The 19,302-nt window shown below is 38.3% G+C and overlaps 1 protein-coding gene across 1 annotated transcript in view; it reads left to right on the plus strand.

The window, feature by feature from the left end:
* Nucleotides 1-19,302, plus strand: part of LOC107699957 (piezo-type mechanosensitive ion channel component 2) — a 185,625-nt gene that overhangs the window by 48,574 nt on the left and 117,749 nt on the right. Inside the window, 1 exon segment of the mRNA XM_016501419.1 lies at nucleotides 17,456-17,582. Coding sequence (XP_016356905.1) covers nucleotides 17,456-17,582 — 127 coding nt within the window.

The following is a 19,302-nucleotide window of genomic DNA, read 5'->3' on the forward strand; positions in this document are numbered from 1 at the left end:
TAGCCACGCCCTGTGTGGTTCCTTTATCATGCATGAATCACATGCTTCCAGTGGGGCGTATTCCTGCAAGTTTTAATAACTTCTTATAAAGTCTTGCACAACACACACTGTTCAAAATGAAACATTTTCATCCATACCAAGGTTATTTAAATATCATGACCATTCCCACAAGCCTAAACTTCGGTCAGACCATTCATAAACGGACTAGGACTGGCAAGACAGACAGTTCAGACACATTTAGGGGAACAGAACAAGCAGACAGTTCATGAATTGTCTCTATGGCAGTGACAGGGTTAACGGGACAAACATGGAGTGCATTTATATTTTCTGGGCTCATAACTGGACTAATGGGGCAGATAACAGGTTCCTTGTTTGGAACTGGACAGACAGATGGTTCAACATCAGACTCATTAGGGGAAAAGGGACAGACAGACAATTCAAAAACTGATTCATAGGTTGATCTTGGACAGACTGACAGTTCATGATCAGACTGATATGGTAAGACAGAGCATTCAAAATCAGCATCTAGATGGACAGACCGATCACAATCAGCCTCCATGGCTGATTCAGAACAGGATGAGAGTTCGGAGATGGCCTCATCGGCCGGTTCAGAGCACAGTAAGAGTTCACTGATGGCCTCCATAGCCGTGACAGGAGAGGACAGGACGAGGATTCACAGATGGCCTCCATAGCCGTGACAGGACAGGACAGGACGAGGATTGACAGACGACCTCCATGGCCGTGACAGGACAGGACGAGGATTCCCAGACGGCCTTCATAGCCGTGACTGGACGGGCAGACAGTTCAGTAATGGGCGCCACTACTGTAACCAGAGCTGAAGTGAAAGACGTCACCTCAGGAGGTTCTGCAGCATGTGCCGCCACCTCCGTAGAATCCAAAATGAGCACCGCCGCCTCTGGAGGTTCTGCAGCCTCAGCCGCCACCTCTGGAGGATCTGGAGCGGGCAATGCCATTTCTGGAGGTTCTGCAGCCTCAGCCGCCACCTCTGGCAATCCTTCCGCGGACGTCGCTGGCTCTGGAACTTTGGTGGTAGTGAATATACTACCAGCACACACCAGATACACACCAGAAAGCAATTCCCCATGATTTAATAGAGTTCGAGTTAAACCTCTTTTTTGGCTCATTTCATCTGTAAAAGAAAATTGCCTAATAATTCTGCACACCTGAATATAAGAAGTTTTTCTCTTCTAGCCTTCATGGACAATTATATATCACTCATAAATTATTAAATACAAAATTAATAGAAGTTATTAAGATTGATGTGGTTTGGAGTTGGTCAAATATGCTTGGAAAAAATATCATCAGAATATCAACATGCCTAATAATTATGCACGCGGTGTAAATCATTAAAGGTTTTGGTAAGGCTCTGGAAGATCAGCGGAGATGTGACGAGGCTCTGGGAGATCAGCTGAGACATGACGTGACTCTGGAATATCAGCTGAGACGTGACGAGACTCTGGAAGATCAGCTGAGACGTGATTTGACTCATGAAGATCAACTGTGACGACTTGACTCATGACAATCAACTGTGATGTGATTTGACTCATGAAGAACAACTGTGACGTGACTTGACTCATGAAGATCAGCTGTGACTTGACTTGACTCAGGAATGGCACCCGAGAAATGACGGTGCGTTGTTGTGGCCGCCATTTTGCGAACAGTCTCCGTTGTTTTAGCCGCCATTATGTGAGTGCATTCTGATGCCTCCGCCATTTCAGTCACAGACACGGTGTTGCGTTCCTCCTCCGCGACACCCACAGTGAATGAAAGGCCAACACACAACAAAGCATAGTCCATAAACTGACAGAGTGATGAACGCGGACCCTCGCGTCTAAGCTTAGACATCAGTGGTTGATTAATACCTTCGCAAAAAAACTCTATCAACAAACAGTCCGGTAAATCAGAGTAATAGGCAATGGCTAGATACTCTTGAATATAGTTCTCCAGCGAACGCGGGCCTTGTTTAAGAGCTAATAATATTCGTGCTGTGTCCATACCTGGCCAATGTTCTTCTGAAAAGCTGCTGGATCCTTGTGTGGCTGAGTATTCTGTAACAGGGCGAACGAGACGAGAGACGTGCAGATCCATTTGCAAGCTTTATTAGACAGAGGCAGGGTCGAAACACCAGCAAACAGGTATGGCATGGGCAAAACACAAGAGTAGTCCAAGGACAGACGTGATCAGACTCCGGCGAACAATATCCAACAGGGCATGGCAAAGAGAGATAATCCAGGTACGCAGCAATAGTCCAGGCCGGGGCAATCAGAGTCCGAACGGTAAAACAATGGATAATCCAAGGTACACAGGCAGGAATCAGGAAACAGGTAATAACATGACCAGACTAGACTATGAAAACACGAAATGGCTCCGTAAAGCAGCTATCACTAAGAGAGTGATAAACGCAGAACAATACTCGGCAGTGAAAGAGAGGAAGTCCATGGCTTATGTAGGGTGTGTGATTGTTTACGGCTGTGGGTGTAATCAGTGCAATGGATGATGGGAAATGTAGTCCAGGGTATAGTGTAACAGTCTGTGTAGTGTGAGAGTCCATGTAGTGAGCGGGTGACCTCTGGCGGTGAGTGAATGGAAGTTCATAGACCGGATTCGAGACATTTATGAGTAGAATGTGTGTTGAGATGTTTATACCCCCCAACTTGAGTACGGCATAACTTATTCTGTACATTAACTAATAGGTACATACACCAGTACATACATAGTAAGTATATGGAAATAGGACTGTAAAATAAATATGCACCCTTTTACATAAACATTACACAGGAATTACCAGTTTTTCAAACTTTGTTAAACTTTACCATGTATATACCATTAGTAAGTATAGTAATGTGTCTTATTAGTTACTAGGGCTGGGTTTTGACACAAATTTCACGATTCGATTCTCATTCACAAGCTTGCGATTTGATTCGATTACCAGTTCGATTTGATTCGATTCAATATCGATTATTTTGGATATATATCAGGTACAGTACATGCCAAATTTTCTTAAGGAAAAAAAATCTACAACTATGCTGTAAAATATACATGAGAGTCAGTTGGTACTACATTACTATAATATTGAAGGTTAAAATTAACAATTTTACAATAAAAATTTCAAAAAATTTACAATAATAAAGTTACAGTTACATAATAATATTTCTACTTCAATTCGTTTTTTTGAAATATAAACATTTAAATGGTGGCTGTCATAAAAACTTGATGGATTTATTCAAACATAAATTAAACATTGAAGAACGGTAAAATGTATAATTAATATGTTATATGGTGCATATATTTAGCAAAATGCCCCTCTGTACAGTTTATTTTTCAATCTGACTAATGAGTTTATGGTCACCGAATATGTTTTTTCTAAGGTAAATGTGACGTTACATGACATTGTTTAGAAGCCATTATATTGACGTCTTTGCACAGCTGAAACACAGATTGAGCGATAACATGAGACTGGATACGGATTGTAAAGTTGTACTCTTTCTTTTAACTTACCTTCCGATGTTTAGTCAAGTTTATTTTGTGCCGAAGCTGGTATTAATGTGGAGGAGATGATCAGTTCACGTGCGCCTCGCGCTGCTGCGTCTGTTGATCTGAGGCGCTACAGGGATCTGTCACTATACATTAAATAGCGCCAAAACGGCATTTAAGTTTTAAATACTGCAATACAATGGCCAGAATTTGAAATCTGAGACTTTGTTTCACATTGAAAGTACCAAAGCACAATGCTTATTGCGATTTATTGGATGGGAAGTACCCTTTAATGTTCCGTCCATTAACTGCAAACAGGCTTGACTAATCGATTCTTGGTATTTAAGAATCGATTAATATCGAGATATCAATATTTTTTGCCCAGCCCTATTAGTTACCATATACTGACACTACCTGTTAGTGACTGTTATTACACACACTTGTTGGTAAGTACTATATATTTACCACGTGTATACCAAGTACAGTATGTGTCTTGTTTGTTACCACATAATACCACATTTTTCTGTAAGTGCTACACATTTACCATGTACATATCATTAGTATGTACAGTAATGTGTCTAATTAGTTACCATGTACGGGCACTACCTGTAAGTGACTGTTATTACCCACACTTGTCTGTATGTACAAAATAATTACCATGCATGTACGACTGTTAAGTACAGCCATGTTTCTTCTTTGTTACCATGTACATACACTTCAGGTAAGTACCTTGTGTTACCACTCATTTGCCTGTAGGTACAAGATATTTACCATGTATGTACCAGGGAAGTACACGTACTGTAAAATAAAGTGCTACACTTTTTTTGCTCATCAAAGTAACATTTTTAGCATAACACATGTTATGGCTGTTACATCAAAGGCAATTTAATCCAGGTCTAAAATATTGATTATGCATATTGGTGATTTAGCAACATACTGTATAAAACCATGCAAATCCTTTAACTAAATATTAGCCTGAATTGGTAAGCGAGCTAGTTTTTTTCCAAAATGGCTGATATAGGGCAAAGTTGGCCAAATGCCGTGGGGTAAATTGAGCCAGCGTTTTAACTTACCCCACCATAAGGCACTGAAGTTAAGTTAAATCTCTGAAGTATAAACTGGTATTTTAATGTGATATTACACAACTGGTTTAGTTTATCATGTATATACAGTTAGGTCCATATATGGACACAGGCACAATTTTTATTATTTTAGCTGTTGACCAAAACATATTTAAGTTATAGTTATATGAATATGGGCTTAAAGTGCACACTCTGATCTTTAATTTGAGGGTATTCTCATCAAAATTGGAGGAAAGGATAAGGAATTACAGCACTTTAATATGTACGTCCCCCCTTTTTCAAGGGACCATAAGGAATTGGACAATTGACTCAAAAGCTGTTTCATGGACAGGTATGGGCTATTCCTTCGCTTTTCTATATCAATTAAGCAGGTAAAAGTTCTGGAGTTGATTCCAAGTGTGCCATTTGCATTTGGAAGCTGTTGCTGTGAACCCACATCATGTGGTCAAATGAGCTCTCCATGCAAGTGAAACAGACAATTGTTAGGCTTCAAAAACAAAACAAATCCCTCAGAGAGATAGCAGGAACATTAGGAGTGGCCAAATCAACAGTTTGGTACATTCTGAGAAAAAAAGAGCACACTGGTCAGCTCAGCAACATAAAAAGGCCTGGACGTCCATGGAGGACAATAGTTGTGGATGATGGATTGTGGAAGAAAAACCCTTTCACAACATCCAGCCAAGTGAAGATCACTCTCCAGAAGTTAGGCGTGTCATTGTCAACGTCTACAAGTAAGAGAAGACTTCACAAAAGCAAATACAGAGGGTTCACCACAAGATGCAAACCATTCATAAGCCTCAAGAATAGAAAGGCCAGATTAGACTTTGCCAAAAAACATCTAAAAAAGCCAGACTTTTTTTTGGAAAAGCATTCTTTGGACAGATGATATTAATATCCACATGTACCAGAATAGCAGGAAGTAAAAAGTATGGAGAAGGCTTGGAACAACTCATGATCCAAAGCATACGACATCATCCGTGAAACATGGTGGAGGCAGTGTGATGGCATGGGCATGCATGGCTTCCAGTGGCACTGGGTTACTGGTGTTTATTGATGACGTGACAGAAGACAGAAGCAGCCGGATGAATTCTGAAGTGTATAGGAATATACTGTCTGCCCAGATTCAGCCAAATGCAGCAAGAGTTGATTGGACGGTGCTTTATAGTACAAATAGACAATGACCCAAAACATACAGCAAAAGCAACCCAGGAGTTTTTGAAGGTAAAAAGAGGAATATTCTGCAATGGCCAAGTCAGTCTCCTGATCTTAACCCAATTGAGCATGCATTTCACTTGCTTAAGACAAAACTAAAGGCAGAAAGACCCACAAACAAATAACAACTGAAGTCAGCTGCAGTAAAGGCCTGGTGAAGCATCACAAAGGAGGAAACCCAGTCTTTGGTCATGTCCATGAGTTCCAGACTTAAGGCACCCATTGCCTGCAAAGGATTCTCAACAAAATATAAAAAATGTATTTATGATTATATTTATTTGTCCAATTACATTTGAGCCCCTGAAAATGGGGGGACTGTGTATAAAAATGGTTGTAATTCTTAAGCATTTTATGACATATTTTTGTTCAACCCCTTGAACTAAAGCTTAAAGTCTGCACTTCAATTTCATCTCGATTCTTTCATTTTAATTCTATTCTGGTGGCATACAGAGGCAAAATTATGAAAATTGTGTCAGTGTCCAAATGAAGAGTTTGGTTCCAAAATGCTATAAATCCATTTTGATTAATTTGAGTAAAAATGTGTTTTCTTTACCAAGAAAGTGGCAAGATGAAAACCACTATTTTCTGTTTCAAACTTTCACATAGCATCTTTAGGTTATAATAACATAAAAAATTCAAATCCATATTTTGATTTTCAAAGATTTATTATAAAATTTTATTATTTTTTCCCCAAAATGCAATAAATCCATGACACGGTTTTTTTTTTTTCTCTTTTTTTTTTTTCAAAATGCAATAAATCCATTTAATCGATATAAAAGTTATTTTTCATATTGAAACTGTTGAAAATACACAACATAGTAAGTTGATCCACATATGACAGCCTCTGAACTTGGTCAATACTAATCTTATATACAGGCACTGGACTAAAAATACATTCAATCAGTCATCGCTCCCAAAATGAATTCAATCATGAAGTCTATTCATCAATCAAAAATGAAATCATTGAGTCATCATGTTAATGCTATAAATTAATTACAACAATAAAAGAAAATTTCATCATGAACATACATGAACAACAATATCACATTAAACCACAGAAATTCCAAAATGACATTTCCCTTACATTCAACTTCCAAAAGTGCATTCATCTTTGCCATGTTACATTCATTTAGTTGACTAGTGCTATACGCTGTATTAACAAAAACATTAATGGCATAAATAAAAACACTTACACTGACAAGCTACTCAATATCGCGTTCATAATCGAATGCGACTCATCTGCGATTATGAACGCGATATTGCAGTGATCTACGGCTCTGTGTATTAAATGCCGCTCCATCTGAAAGCACGTGATGGAGATTTACTATTAGGCTAATCACAGAACCGGCTTTACTGACGAGATGCGAATGACAATCACATGCGATTTATCATGCAGCCCTAAGTTTGTTTGTTGATCACAAAGTACAAAATAGATTAGGAAAACTAGGATGCCGGGTCTATTCAAAGCACTGCCATTACTGTCTAGAGTGCGTGGAATGGTGCGCTGTGATTAGTTGAGTGGATATATCGTATTCTGCAGAGAGGGGAGACTGGCATTTGTCGCGGTTTGGAAAAGAAGGGAGAAAACATGACAGAATAACTCGGCGGATATCGCATTTTGCGTAAAATTAAAAATGTACTTTTCAATACCGACACGTTCATAATCGAATGTGACTCATCTGCGATTATGAACGCGATATAGCAGTGATCTATGACTCTGTGTATTAAATGCTCCATCTGAAAGCACGTGATGGAGATTTACTATTAGGCTAATCACAGAACCGGCTTTACTGACGAGATGCGAATGACAATCACATGCGATTTATCATGCAGCCCTAAGTTTGTTTGTTGATCACAAAGTACAAAATAGATTAGGAAAACTAGGATGCCGGGTCTATTCAAAGCACTGCCATTACTGTCTAGAGTGCGTGGAATGGTGCGCTGTGATTAGTTGAGTGGATATATCGTATTCTGCAGAGAGGGGAGACTGGCATTTGTCGCGGTTTGGAAAAGAAGGGAGAAAACAAGACAGAATAACTCGGCGGATATCGCATTTTGCGTAAAATAAAAAATGGACTTTTCAACACTGACCAGATACAATACTGATTTTGGCGGAAACTCCATTTAAAAAAAAAAAAAAGCCATTTATCGCGTTTTGGTCCAAACTCTTCAAATACATATGGACCTAACTGTATATGTGACTGGGGATTTTGGTTTACCACCAGGAACACATTTAGCAGGTTCACTTACTTTGTAGTTTATTCATTTACTATTTTCAAGAGACTGATTGTTCTGAAACTGCTACTAGGGAGCATTAATGCTTTGAGTAATGCAACTGCAGCTGTTCAGTGAATAAAAGAAATGCACAGGGCATGTGAAACGACGCATCTCTGTCGGTGGTCTGTGCACAAGATAAATGAAACATGGTACTAGGAGAAATAGATAACAAGTTTACAGAATGAGTGTAAATAGCATCAGGCAGCCAAACAATCTGACTTTAAGTGAAAATGTCCATGCTAATTGGAAATCCTTCAAGCAGAGCTTCGAACTGTACCTGTTAGCGATGGGTCTGGAGAGGGATGATGACCACCAGAATATTGCACTGCTTCTCACGGTGGTGGGCCGATCTGCGATAGATGTCTACAACACATTCCAGTTCTATGAGGAGGAGAGAGATAAGTACAATGTCATTATGACAAAGTTTGAAGACTATTGTACACCAAAGAAAAATGAAACGTACGAACGCTATGTTTTTCAAAATCGGATGCAGAAAGAAGGAGAGACTATTGAACAGTATGTGACAGATTTACGTCTGAAAAGCCAATCATGCAACTTTGAGAGTTTGTCTGATTCGATGATCAGGGATCAAATAGTTATTGGCATTCTGGATAAGAAATTAAGAAGACAGTTACGCAGAGAGACTGAACTGACTTTGATGCTTGACAGATACGAATTGCTTTATCCAGAGAGCAAATGTGCAACTTAAATCCTTTGATGTAGAAAGTGAGTCTGCAGCAGCAATGGAGGTTCTGCAAGAGCGTGCAAAGAAAACTGTTCAAGAAAACACTGCAAACTGAGATGAAAGGACAGCAAGGACTGTAACAGATGTGGTACCAACCATGCACCACAGAAATGCCTGGCATATGGCAAAGACTGTTGCAAGTGTGGTGGGAAAAAATCATTTTGTAAGATGCTGCTTGACTAAAAAGAAAGTTTGAGTTGTAGATAGAGCCAAGGACACCAGTGACAGCAATGATGAGAAAGAGCAGTTCTTTGTGGAGGCTGTGGTGGAGGAAGTGAGTACCAAGGATGAGTGGATAGCTCATCTAGATTTCAACAGAGTGACTGTGCCCTTTAAACTAGACACTGGCATGCAGGTGAACCTTCTGCCAATAAAACCTTTGACAGTCTGAGAAAATGGCAAAAGTGCATGACAGAAAGATAAGCATACAAACTTGCAATGGTGAGCTGATTCCCACAAAAGGGGTAAGTAGGATCACACTGACAGCAAAAACAGGACAGTCTGTGAATGTGTGTACTGGTAGAGGATAACAGACAGCCTATACTTGGGCTGAAGGCTTGTGAAAATTTGGAGCTCATAAAGAGAGTACATGTGATTAACTGGAAAGCAGTTGCACAGAATGACACAGTTGAGAAACAGAATGAGATGGTAACTAGTGTTAACAAGATTACATTACATTTCAATAATCTAACCTTGAGGCCATGAATGCATGAATTAACGTTTCTGCATTTGACATTGAAAGCATAGGTCATAATTTACATATATTTTTAAGATGAAAAAATGTGGTTTTCCAAATTCTAGAAATGTAGATTTCAAAGGAAAGGTTGCTATCAAATAGCACACCTACATTTTTAACACCTGCGGCTGCGAAGAAATATAGAGCTTAGTATCATCAGCATAACAGTGAAAGCTAACACCATGTTTCCTGATGATATCTTCCAACATGTAAAGCGTGAAAAGCAACAGTCCTAGTACTGAGCCTTGTGGTACTCCATACTGCACTTATGATCAATATGATACCTCATCATTCACTGCTAAGAATTGATGGCCGTCAGATAAGTATGATTTGAACCATGCAATTCCACTAATGCCAACATAATTTTCTAGTCTATTCAAAAGAGTGTTGTGGTCGAAAGGGTCGAATGCAGCGCTAAGATCCAGTGGCACTAATAGAGAAATACAACCGCGATCGGATGATAAGAGCAGGTCATTTGTAACTCTGATGAGAGCAGTCTCAGTAATATGATATGGTCTAAATCCTGACTGGAAATCCTCACAGATACCATTTTTCTCTAAGAAGGAACATAGCTAAGAGGTTACTGCCTTTTCTAGTATATTTGACAGAAAAGGGAGATTTGAGATCGGTCTGTAATTCTCTTGGAGTGTGTTTTTTTTAATGAGTCAGTTTGAAGGTTTTTGGAACACATCCTAATAAAAATGACGAATTAATAATATTCAGAAGAAGAGCTATGACTTCTGGAAGCACCTTTTAAGTAGCTTAAATGGAATAGGGTCTAACATGTCTGTTTAGATGATTTAACAAGTTTATACAATTCTTCCTCTCCTTTAGCAGAGAATGAGTGGAATTGTTCCTCAGGGGATCGATCTGATGCGATATCGTAGCTGATGGTTGCATGCTTATAATTGTATCTCTAAATGTATCAATCTTGGAAGTAAAGAAGTTCATAAAGTCATTACTGCTGTGCTGTTGGGAAAAGTCAGCACCTGTTGATACATTATTTTTGGTGGTGGAAGAGAGTGCTGGTTATTCACTCCCCCCACCGACAATTCCTGCCGGACCTGAGACTCGAACACAACCTTCGGGTTACAAGTCCGACTCTCCAACCCTTAGGCCATGACTGCACGTAGCCACTATACTCAGTAAATACTTGCGGTTATGTTTGTTTTGTTCTAAAAGAGACGAATAATAAGTAGATCTAGCAGTTTTTGAGGCTTTTCTGTAGGAGGAAGTACTTTCCCTCCATGCAATGCGAAACACCTCTAGTTTTATTTTCTTCCAGCTGCGCTCCTTTTTCCGGGCTTCTTTCTTTAGGGTGCAAGTGTGCTACACTGTCAAAAATTGCTGTAAAAAACGGCCATATTCTGACAGTAACATCCTGTTTTTTGATTACAACAGTACAATCCCATAAAAAAACAACGTATTCTGGGAAATATTTGTTATTTTCGAGAAAGTAGCCTTCTGCAGTCCTTGCAGTAACAGCGTTCAGATTCGACACTCAGAGACTGTGTTTCAAATCACACCCTACACCCTCATTCACTATTCCCTACATGAGTTTACTAATACAGTCCACCTGACAGAGAGAATGAACACTAATGAGTGAATTCAGACAGTGATGAACAGCTGCTGTTAACGAGCAGAATCACTGAAGAAAAGAGAAACACAAGAACTACAACTGACTTCAGCCACAGCCTTAGATGAAATCAACTGAAATAAAACAGCAGAACATGATCAAACAACTCCACAAACAGCATTACAGTTTGACTTTATTTCTGTCATATATCTACAAAAATTCTTTGAGAATAAACAGAGGTTTTAGATGTTTTATTGAAAACGTTTTGTTTGACCTCACCATCATGGCGATCAGTGTTTGCTTTAGTTGGGCTCTTGACACTTCCCTTTTTAATGCTAGCTTGTCTGGTTATTGTAACTGTGTTTGTAAAACACATCTGTTATAGCAATAAAAGTATAGAAAAGTTATAATTAAATGGTTGTGTTTAGTTATTAATGATGGTGTAATCATCATTTTGTGTTCTGACTCACTGATCTCGTTCAGTGGCTGATCTTTAAAACTATAGTGTGGGTTTTCACTTGTTTCATGTTATTTAAGATAGCTATATGACGCTGCAAGCTGAGATTGATAGACAATTATGATGGATTTTGAAAACTTCTTATGTTCAAAGGCTTTAAAACTACTGCATCATTTAGACACTAGTGATGTCTGGTTCGCGAACGAATCGTTCGATTTAACCGGTTCTTCTTAGTGAACCGGTTGAACCAGTTCACCAAATCGGACTGAATCTTTTGAAACGGTTCGCGTCTCCAGTAAACATTAATCTACAAATTACTTAAGTTATTAACTTTTTTTACGTGGCTGACACTCCCTCTGAGTCTAAATAAACCAATATCCCGGAGTAATTCATTTACTGAAACAGTACACTGTCTTACTGACTTTATATTTGAATGTGTTAAGCCCGCAATAGACTTAACACCATTGCCAATGACATCATTACTTTGAGCATAAATGAACCGGTTTTTTCAACCGGTTTATTGAATCAAACTGTCCAAAAGAACCAGTTCGCGGAAAAAAACTGAACTTCCCATCACTATTAGACACACAGAGACATTAAGAATCAGCACATGAATCTCTACAATGGTGACAATCAAAAGCTTCATGCTGCAATGCATGCTGGGTACCAGCACAGGAGAAAACTCATCCATGACTCCCAGCATGCATTGCGGCATGCATAAATTATGCCGTTGAATTGTCCACTTATTTTCTTTAATTCTTACTAGGTGCTTTTATTTTTGCTTTTGTTTTTGTGTTGAGTTTTAGTAGTGTGTTTTGTGATGTTCAGAGTCTATCTGTTTATTAATTTTTTTGATTGTCACCGTTGTTGAGATTCATACGCTGATTCTTCATTTTTAGTAGCGTGTTTTGTGATGTTCAGAGTCGATCTGTTTAATAATTTTTTGGATTGTCACCGTTGTTGAAATTCATACGCTGATTCTTCATGTGTGTGTTTCATAGCATGATAGAGCTTTTTTTTTTTTTGAGTGATGTGTGTGATCTTTCATAATAAGCCGCTTGTTCTTTTGCTCTAATATTTTACAATAACATGGCTTTGGGACAAAAACACACTCCAGACAAAATCAGTGAACCTGTTATTTAAAGATGGTAATGTCATTTGCAAATCACAACCAACAGCATTACATATTGTGCTTTGGCCCTTTTTTTACCACAACAGATGTGTTGAGAAACACAATGGTTAAAGCAGCCAATTAAAGATAATGTTAGAAAAAATCAAGGTTCAAGATCCCAACTAAAGCAAACACTGATCTCCATCATGGTAGTGTCTGAAAACAAAAACATCTAAACCTCTGTTAATTTTTAATAAGCACTTCTGTACACATCTGACAGAAATAGCACCAGTCTGGTTAGTAATGTGAAGCTGGTGATGCTGTTTTAGCATATTGCGCTGTGGCCCATTTTTACCACAACAAATGTGTTGAAAAACACAATGGTTAAAACAGTGAAATAAAGATAATGTTAAAAAAATCAAGGTTCAAGATCCCAACTAAAGCAAACACTGATCTCCATCATGGTAGTGTCTGAAAACAAAAACATCTAAACCTCTGTTAATTTTTAATAAGCACTTCTGTACACATCTGACAGAAATAGCACCAGTCTGGTTAGTAATGTGAAGCTGGTGATGCTGTTTTAGAAGTTGTTTAATCAGATCTTGAGAGATTTAATGTCTTTTATTTCAGTTGATATCATCTAAGGCTGTGGCTGACGTCAGTTGTGGTTCTTGTGTTTCTCTTTTCTTCAGTGATTCTGCTTGTTAACAGCAGCTGTTCATCACTAATGATCAATCATTAACTTCAGCACTGCTTCACTCTGTAGTGTGGACACATTATAAGTGTTCATTTAAAACTGAGGATTTTGTTGTGGGGTTTAAAGGGTTAAAAATGTAAGATGGAAAAAAACAGCATGAAATGTAATTTAACAGCAATAAACTGTAATTATTTTACGGCCACAAACTGTAAAAAAACAGTTATTTACTGGCACGTTGCCAGTAAATAACTGTTTTTCTACAGTTTGTTGGCACGTTGCCAGTAAATAACTGTTTTTCTAAAGTTTGTTGCCGTTAAGTCCAGGAAAAAACAGCAATATACTGTAAAACGTAAGAGTCAGATTTACCAAATTAAAAAAGTTAATTTGACTGAAATATTTGTGAACATCCATACAAAAAAAGTTATGCAAAGTCATGAACTGATAAGGGGAGTAAATATTGAACTGACCTGTATTATTGTGTTTTGGCACAAGAGAGATCTGTTAGTTTAATGTCGTTTTGTAGGTCACCATTGTGCTGAAGAGTAGAGCCTGTGGTTCAGTCAATGATGAACACTGATATTCTGCTGCTTTATTTAAAGGCCGTAACTGTGGAGTTGCTGATACAGTAATGATCTCTTTGTTACTTCGTCTCACACATGTGTGCTATAGCTAACAGTGAACTGCAACGATTTGAGTTAAAGTCATGTTTTTAGTTATTTTGCTGTTACACATTAAGTGTTTGCCATTTTATACTAAGAAGTGTTCCTTCTCAGTAGACTCAAATGAAATAAGTTCACAGTACTAATATCGTATGAACGCTAGTTTTTAAACTCGAACTGTTTGAAGCAATGGGAGAGGAGTTAATTTCCATGGTAGAATTACGGTAAGACACTGTAAAAATTTAGAGTTGTAAATTAACGGTTGAAAGCTGTAAATTAACAGTATCTTACTGGTAACCCTGCTGCCAGTAAATTACTGTTATTTAACGGCACAATTTTTACAGTGTAGTTAGACCATGATGTTAGACTGTTTTCCGAGTCATGTGACTGTTTGTAAAAGGAAATTTGATTATTAACATACTTTTTTTTTTAAAAGAGGTAAATTATCTCTAAAATTTCATGTGGATTTGAATCTGATTCAGACAGATAATCAGTTTACACCCAGATGGTGCATCCTTAGATTACTTTAGATACTTTCATTATACTTCTGCCTCCTTTTCCCTTATCTTGAGGACCACAAAAGTTAAAAAATGGCTCATCTCACCCCACTCTACCCTAAATTGCCGCAATACCTTGTTACCATACAAAGTTCTGTCATGAAACTCTAGATTAGTGGTCCTTAATCTTGGTCCTGGTGACACCCTGCTCTGCACATTTTGCATGTCTCCCTTATTTAAAGGGGTCATATGATTTTAAAAAGCATCATATGACCCCTTTAACACACCTAATTCAGCTCATCAGCTCATTAGGAATGAGCTCTAAGAACTGAACTGAATGTGTCAGATAAGGGAGGCATACAAAATGTACAGAGCCGGGGGTCCCCAGGACAAGGATTAAGAACCACTATTCTAGATGGTGCAGGCTGATAGGTCCTTCACTCAATCTGCTAGTAATCAGAACAGCTGATTGGATTCTGTTGCATCAGCAGCCAATGAGCTTGCTGCTCAACATTCAAATACTTGGGCAGTGTTTGCTGTAGTAATTTCACGCTTGTATACACAATCAACCAGGGTTCACCATATTTAGCTGCATAACCTCCAATGACGTGTTCATTTATTTCCAAGGGCGAATTTTTTTTCATAAGCCATGATAAATGTGTGTGGCTGATTTTATGCTCCTTTCTGAGTCATATTCTTGTCATTCATTTATCGCTCCTAACGGCTTTTCACTTATTGAAGTAAGAGGATAAAGGGTTGTGTCAATGACAATTATCAAATGAGTTTAGATTTTGATACTTGCTCATGTTGTTGCTTGGTTTTCTTATCTCTGTCAGCCTGCAACTTGATATCTGTTTGTTAAATGACACATAGTGCACATTTCTAACTAGAGTTAAGCCATTTGGCATGGTAGCCCAGGCACAGACAGCTATATAGATCAGTGGAGCTAAGCCAATCAGCGAGGTAGCCCAGGTACACATAGATAATACAACTTGATTAGCCTGGCTCTTTGGAGCAGCAGCAGCAGTACATATGTCTTGGCAATAGGTCTGCTTGTTTAGGGGGGTGTTTGTCCCATCCCATCCTGTTTATGTTCATCCCATGTGTGTGAATATATGCATGTTTACCGATGCAGCAGCATGTTTATTTATACATGAATACACTCGCTTGTATTGTTCATTTCTTGTTGTCTCCTGCTTTGTTAGCAGCAGCAGCATATCTGTGGATGTATTGGCAGTACCAAGTATCAGTACTTGCTGTACAGCAGCAGCAGTAGCGTAGCAGATCTATTCTGCTAAGATCAAATACATTAACATTGCCATGTCCATTGCCATGTCAATCTCTCTGAGAGTTTTTGAACTCCTTGGTCATTGTTCAGTCCACATGATATTTGAGACCCTAATAATAAAGAATATTCAAATCATTGTTTTTATACAAATATAAGACAATTACATTTTTGACTGTGGCCCACAATGACCAATTAAAATATGAATACACGCGTCTTGTGAGCATAATGTCAAAACTTCACAGAAGTTGATCTGGAGTACCGTGAGTGACCAAAAGTTTGATCGTATGAGCTGGGGTCGAAACTCCCCCTCACTGACACTGAAATCAATCTCTAGGACAAATCAACCGAAATCATCTCCTCCTCCTGTGATTTCAACCAAGGGGTGATAACTCTCTTACCCGGAAAAGCAATTTCAATCTAAGGGGAAGTGGGGGATTTTCCATATTATTTCACTATGATGATACTTATCTTATTATAAATATGCTTATCAATTTTTAAAAGTGGCTTGATGAGTACACATTTTCTCAAGTGTATCTGACTGTCCAACAGTATTACAAATCATTTTCATTTTTCTTGGTGTGTAGATGTATTTCCAACAAACAAACAAACAAAAAAGTCAGAATGAAGAGCTTTTAGAGCTCATTAAATATGTAATCATTCTATTTAATGCAATTAATCCATTTACCCAATTTACATTAAGTGCCAAATTTACTAAACAAGGCAAATTAGCATAAAAGCACAATTCCAAAAAAGCGCTGATGGGAGTGGAAAGTTATGCGGGTGATCAAATGACAGTGTGCAAATTAAAGAACTCAGAGGCAACATCTAATTTCCACAATGACCAATTGTTCCTACCAAGAGCAGTGCAAATTTGCATAAGGATATGTTCGGATAATGTCTTCTTCTGCCATTCCAAATAACTTTATACAAGTGGAAAAAAAAATCTCTACCTTTTACATGCTCTTTTCTCTGCTGTGCCTCCTGCAAAAATTTCAGTCATGTCATGTGCAAAGTGGGTTAAGAAATGTTTTTTTTGGACGGTAAATAATGCTGCAAATACCAGTAAATTGACTATACAGCAAATCTTATTAAAGCATGTTGCATGATTCATTCAAATACTCTCCTGCCATAAATTTTTATTCCAAAACGGAAACTCCTACAAATGAATGTGCAATAAGATCAGCCACAAAAATGGCTGTGTCCAAGCCTTTTCAATGCAATTTTTTCACGTTGTGTCTTTAATCAATCCTGACAGTAGTTGTTTAACCCCAAAGGAGGTTTACGCTGATGCAAACTGTTAGTAAATCTGGAACTATGACTGCTTTATGTTCTTTATATTAAAAAAGGGCCCATGTGTTGACATGTCCATGTTTAATAAATCTAAGAAAGTTAACATGTTAACTTTGACAGCCCTAGCTTTATTGTTAAATTGTTAACATAAAATGATCAAACTATTAAACATATATTTAGAGCAGTTACCAGCAGTGCTATATGAATTATAAATTCATTAGTGATGAAGAATTATGAAGTAATGATTAGAGGGCAGAAAAGTCTAGCTTTTCTCAAAGATATTATTACTGTTTTGTAAAAATTTGCATTCTGTGTTGTTGTTGCCATTTTTAGGCCATGATGTTGGTGTGGAAGAGGACATGGCAAGACCACGAAGGTTCTGGGGTGAATTCCCTGATTCTGGAGGATGACTACCCAAATTGCTTTGCATTTTCTTCATACACACAGAATATCTCTTATTGTACATCAAAAAGTAATTGAATGTAGAAAGTCTACATTATTCTTGTCTACATTATGTACTCAAAGCCATATATACACACAAAACAACAGTTTCATGAAGCTAGTTGAACAAACTCAAGAATTTTTGACTACGTTGAGAGTTGTCAAAACAAAACAAACAACTCAGTTTAGATTGAGTTCAGCGAGCTCACAACGCCATCTATAAACATCCTCTCTCAACTCAAGATATGATTCAGAGTTTATGATACACTTTGAAGCATGTGCACCCAAAATATGACATCTGCAGTGATCAGCCAATCACACAAAACATAGAGAGCATAAGTTTGATTCACTTCTAGTTAAAGAGTCTCACTTCTCTGCTTTTCATGAAGATATCATACATTTAAGTCCATTCACAAAGCAGGAAGAAACTGCTGTTGCTGCAAAAGTTTAGGCGTCTAAAAGAAAATATCTGACTATATCAATGCAAGTGAATCAACTGAATTTATTTAATTATTTATTTATAAGCTTTGTTATTTTAAAAGTGTATATATTCTAAAGTTTTTATTTATATTTATATATTTGTATTTACATTAAAAGTTTAATATTAATTGTCACATATAACTGCTTATGTGTAATGCAGTAACAATATAATATAAATATATAATTCATGTAAATCAGGACTTAAGGGAGTACAAGAACAAAGACAGCTTTGACTAATGGCTACCTGTTAAAACCAATGCTTAGAGGAGCTTGGAAGGAGGTGGGTCACTGGCGAGTGCTAAATGAACTAATTTTAATTCAGCTAATTCCCAAGGAAAAAATTCTCATTTTCATTTAGTTTAACCCAGTGGTTCCCACATAAGTAAATAATTGAACACCAAATATTTTACATATTATCTCAAGAAGTCACTCAGTACCTGCTTGACTCGGGGTCTGTTATCAGATGTAGCGGTTGTTGTTGTGGAATAACGGACCACTAAATGGTGTGATTGAAGAATTAGAAATTAGTATTGCATGGAACCAAGTGAAAATATAAAAGAATGATGCATGGTTCTGCACTAAGCATGGACAAGTGTGTGAAAGGACTGCCAGTGCCAAGTAAGAGCAAAGCAGATGATGACCCTACTTAAAATGTCACAACTAAAACAAAGATGTATTAAATATTATGAGGCATATCTTGCCCTCAGTTTTAGAGGTACAGTAGTGGGTAATAAAAAGAAACCACAGTGTGCCTCAAAATATTAGCTTCTGACAGTATGAAGCGAGGGAGGGAGGGAGGGTGTGGGCTTTGGAGGAAGTCGAGGAGTAGGCGAAGAGCTGCCGAAAAGGAACAGTTAAAGGGCTGGCAAAAACAGGCAGGAAGACAGGCAGAGACTCAACAGAGGATCAGATGTGGTAACATCCATGGGGGTGATGATAGGAAGAGTGGCCAGATGGTACAGACCCAGAGATGGGACGACCGAAGGAGACCGAGCCGATGTCAGGGGATCCCAGGGTAATGACAGAGAGCCGATGGAATTGAACGACACTACTGGCACTGAAGACCTAGGCGGAACTGTGGCGACGAGTATCTGAGGTGGAACAAGACCACCCGAGGACTGAGGCGGAGACGGTGTGACCGAGGACCAAGGCGGACTGGGGGGGGTAGTAGGAGGAGCCCACTGAAGCCATAGGGGTGGAGAGATAGAGTGCAGCAGAAGGCTTGTAGGTCTGTGGCACAGACAGAGTAACGACTGAGC

This window comes from Sinocyclocheilus anshuiensis, unplaced genomic scaffold (genome assembly GCF_001515605.1).
Source record: "Sinocyclocheilus anshuiensis isolate Anshui unplaced genomic scaffold, SAMN03320099.WGS_v1.1 scaffold1284, whole genome shotgun sequence".
Taxonomy (NCBI): domain Eukaryota; kingdom Metazoa; phylum Chordata; class Actinopteri; order Cypriniformes; family Cyprinidae; genus Sinocyclocheilus; species Sinocyclocheilus anshuiensis.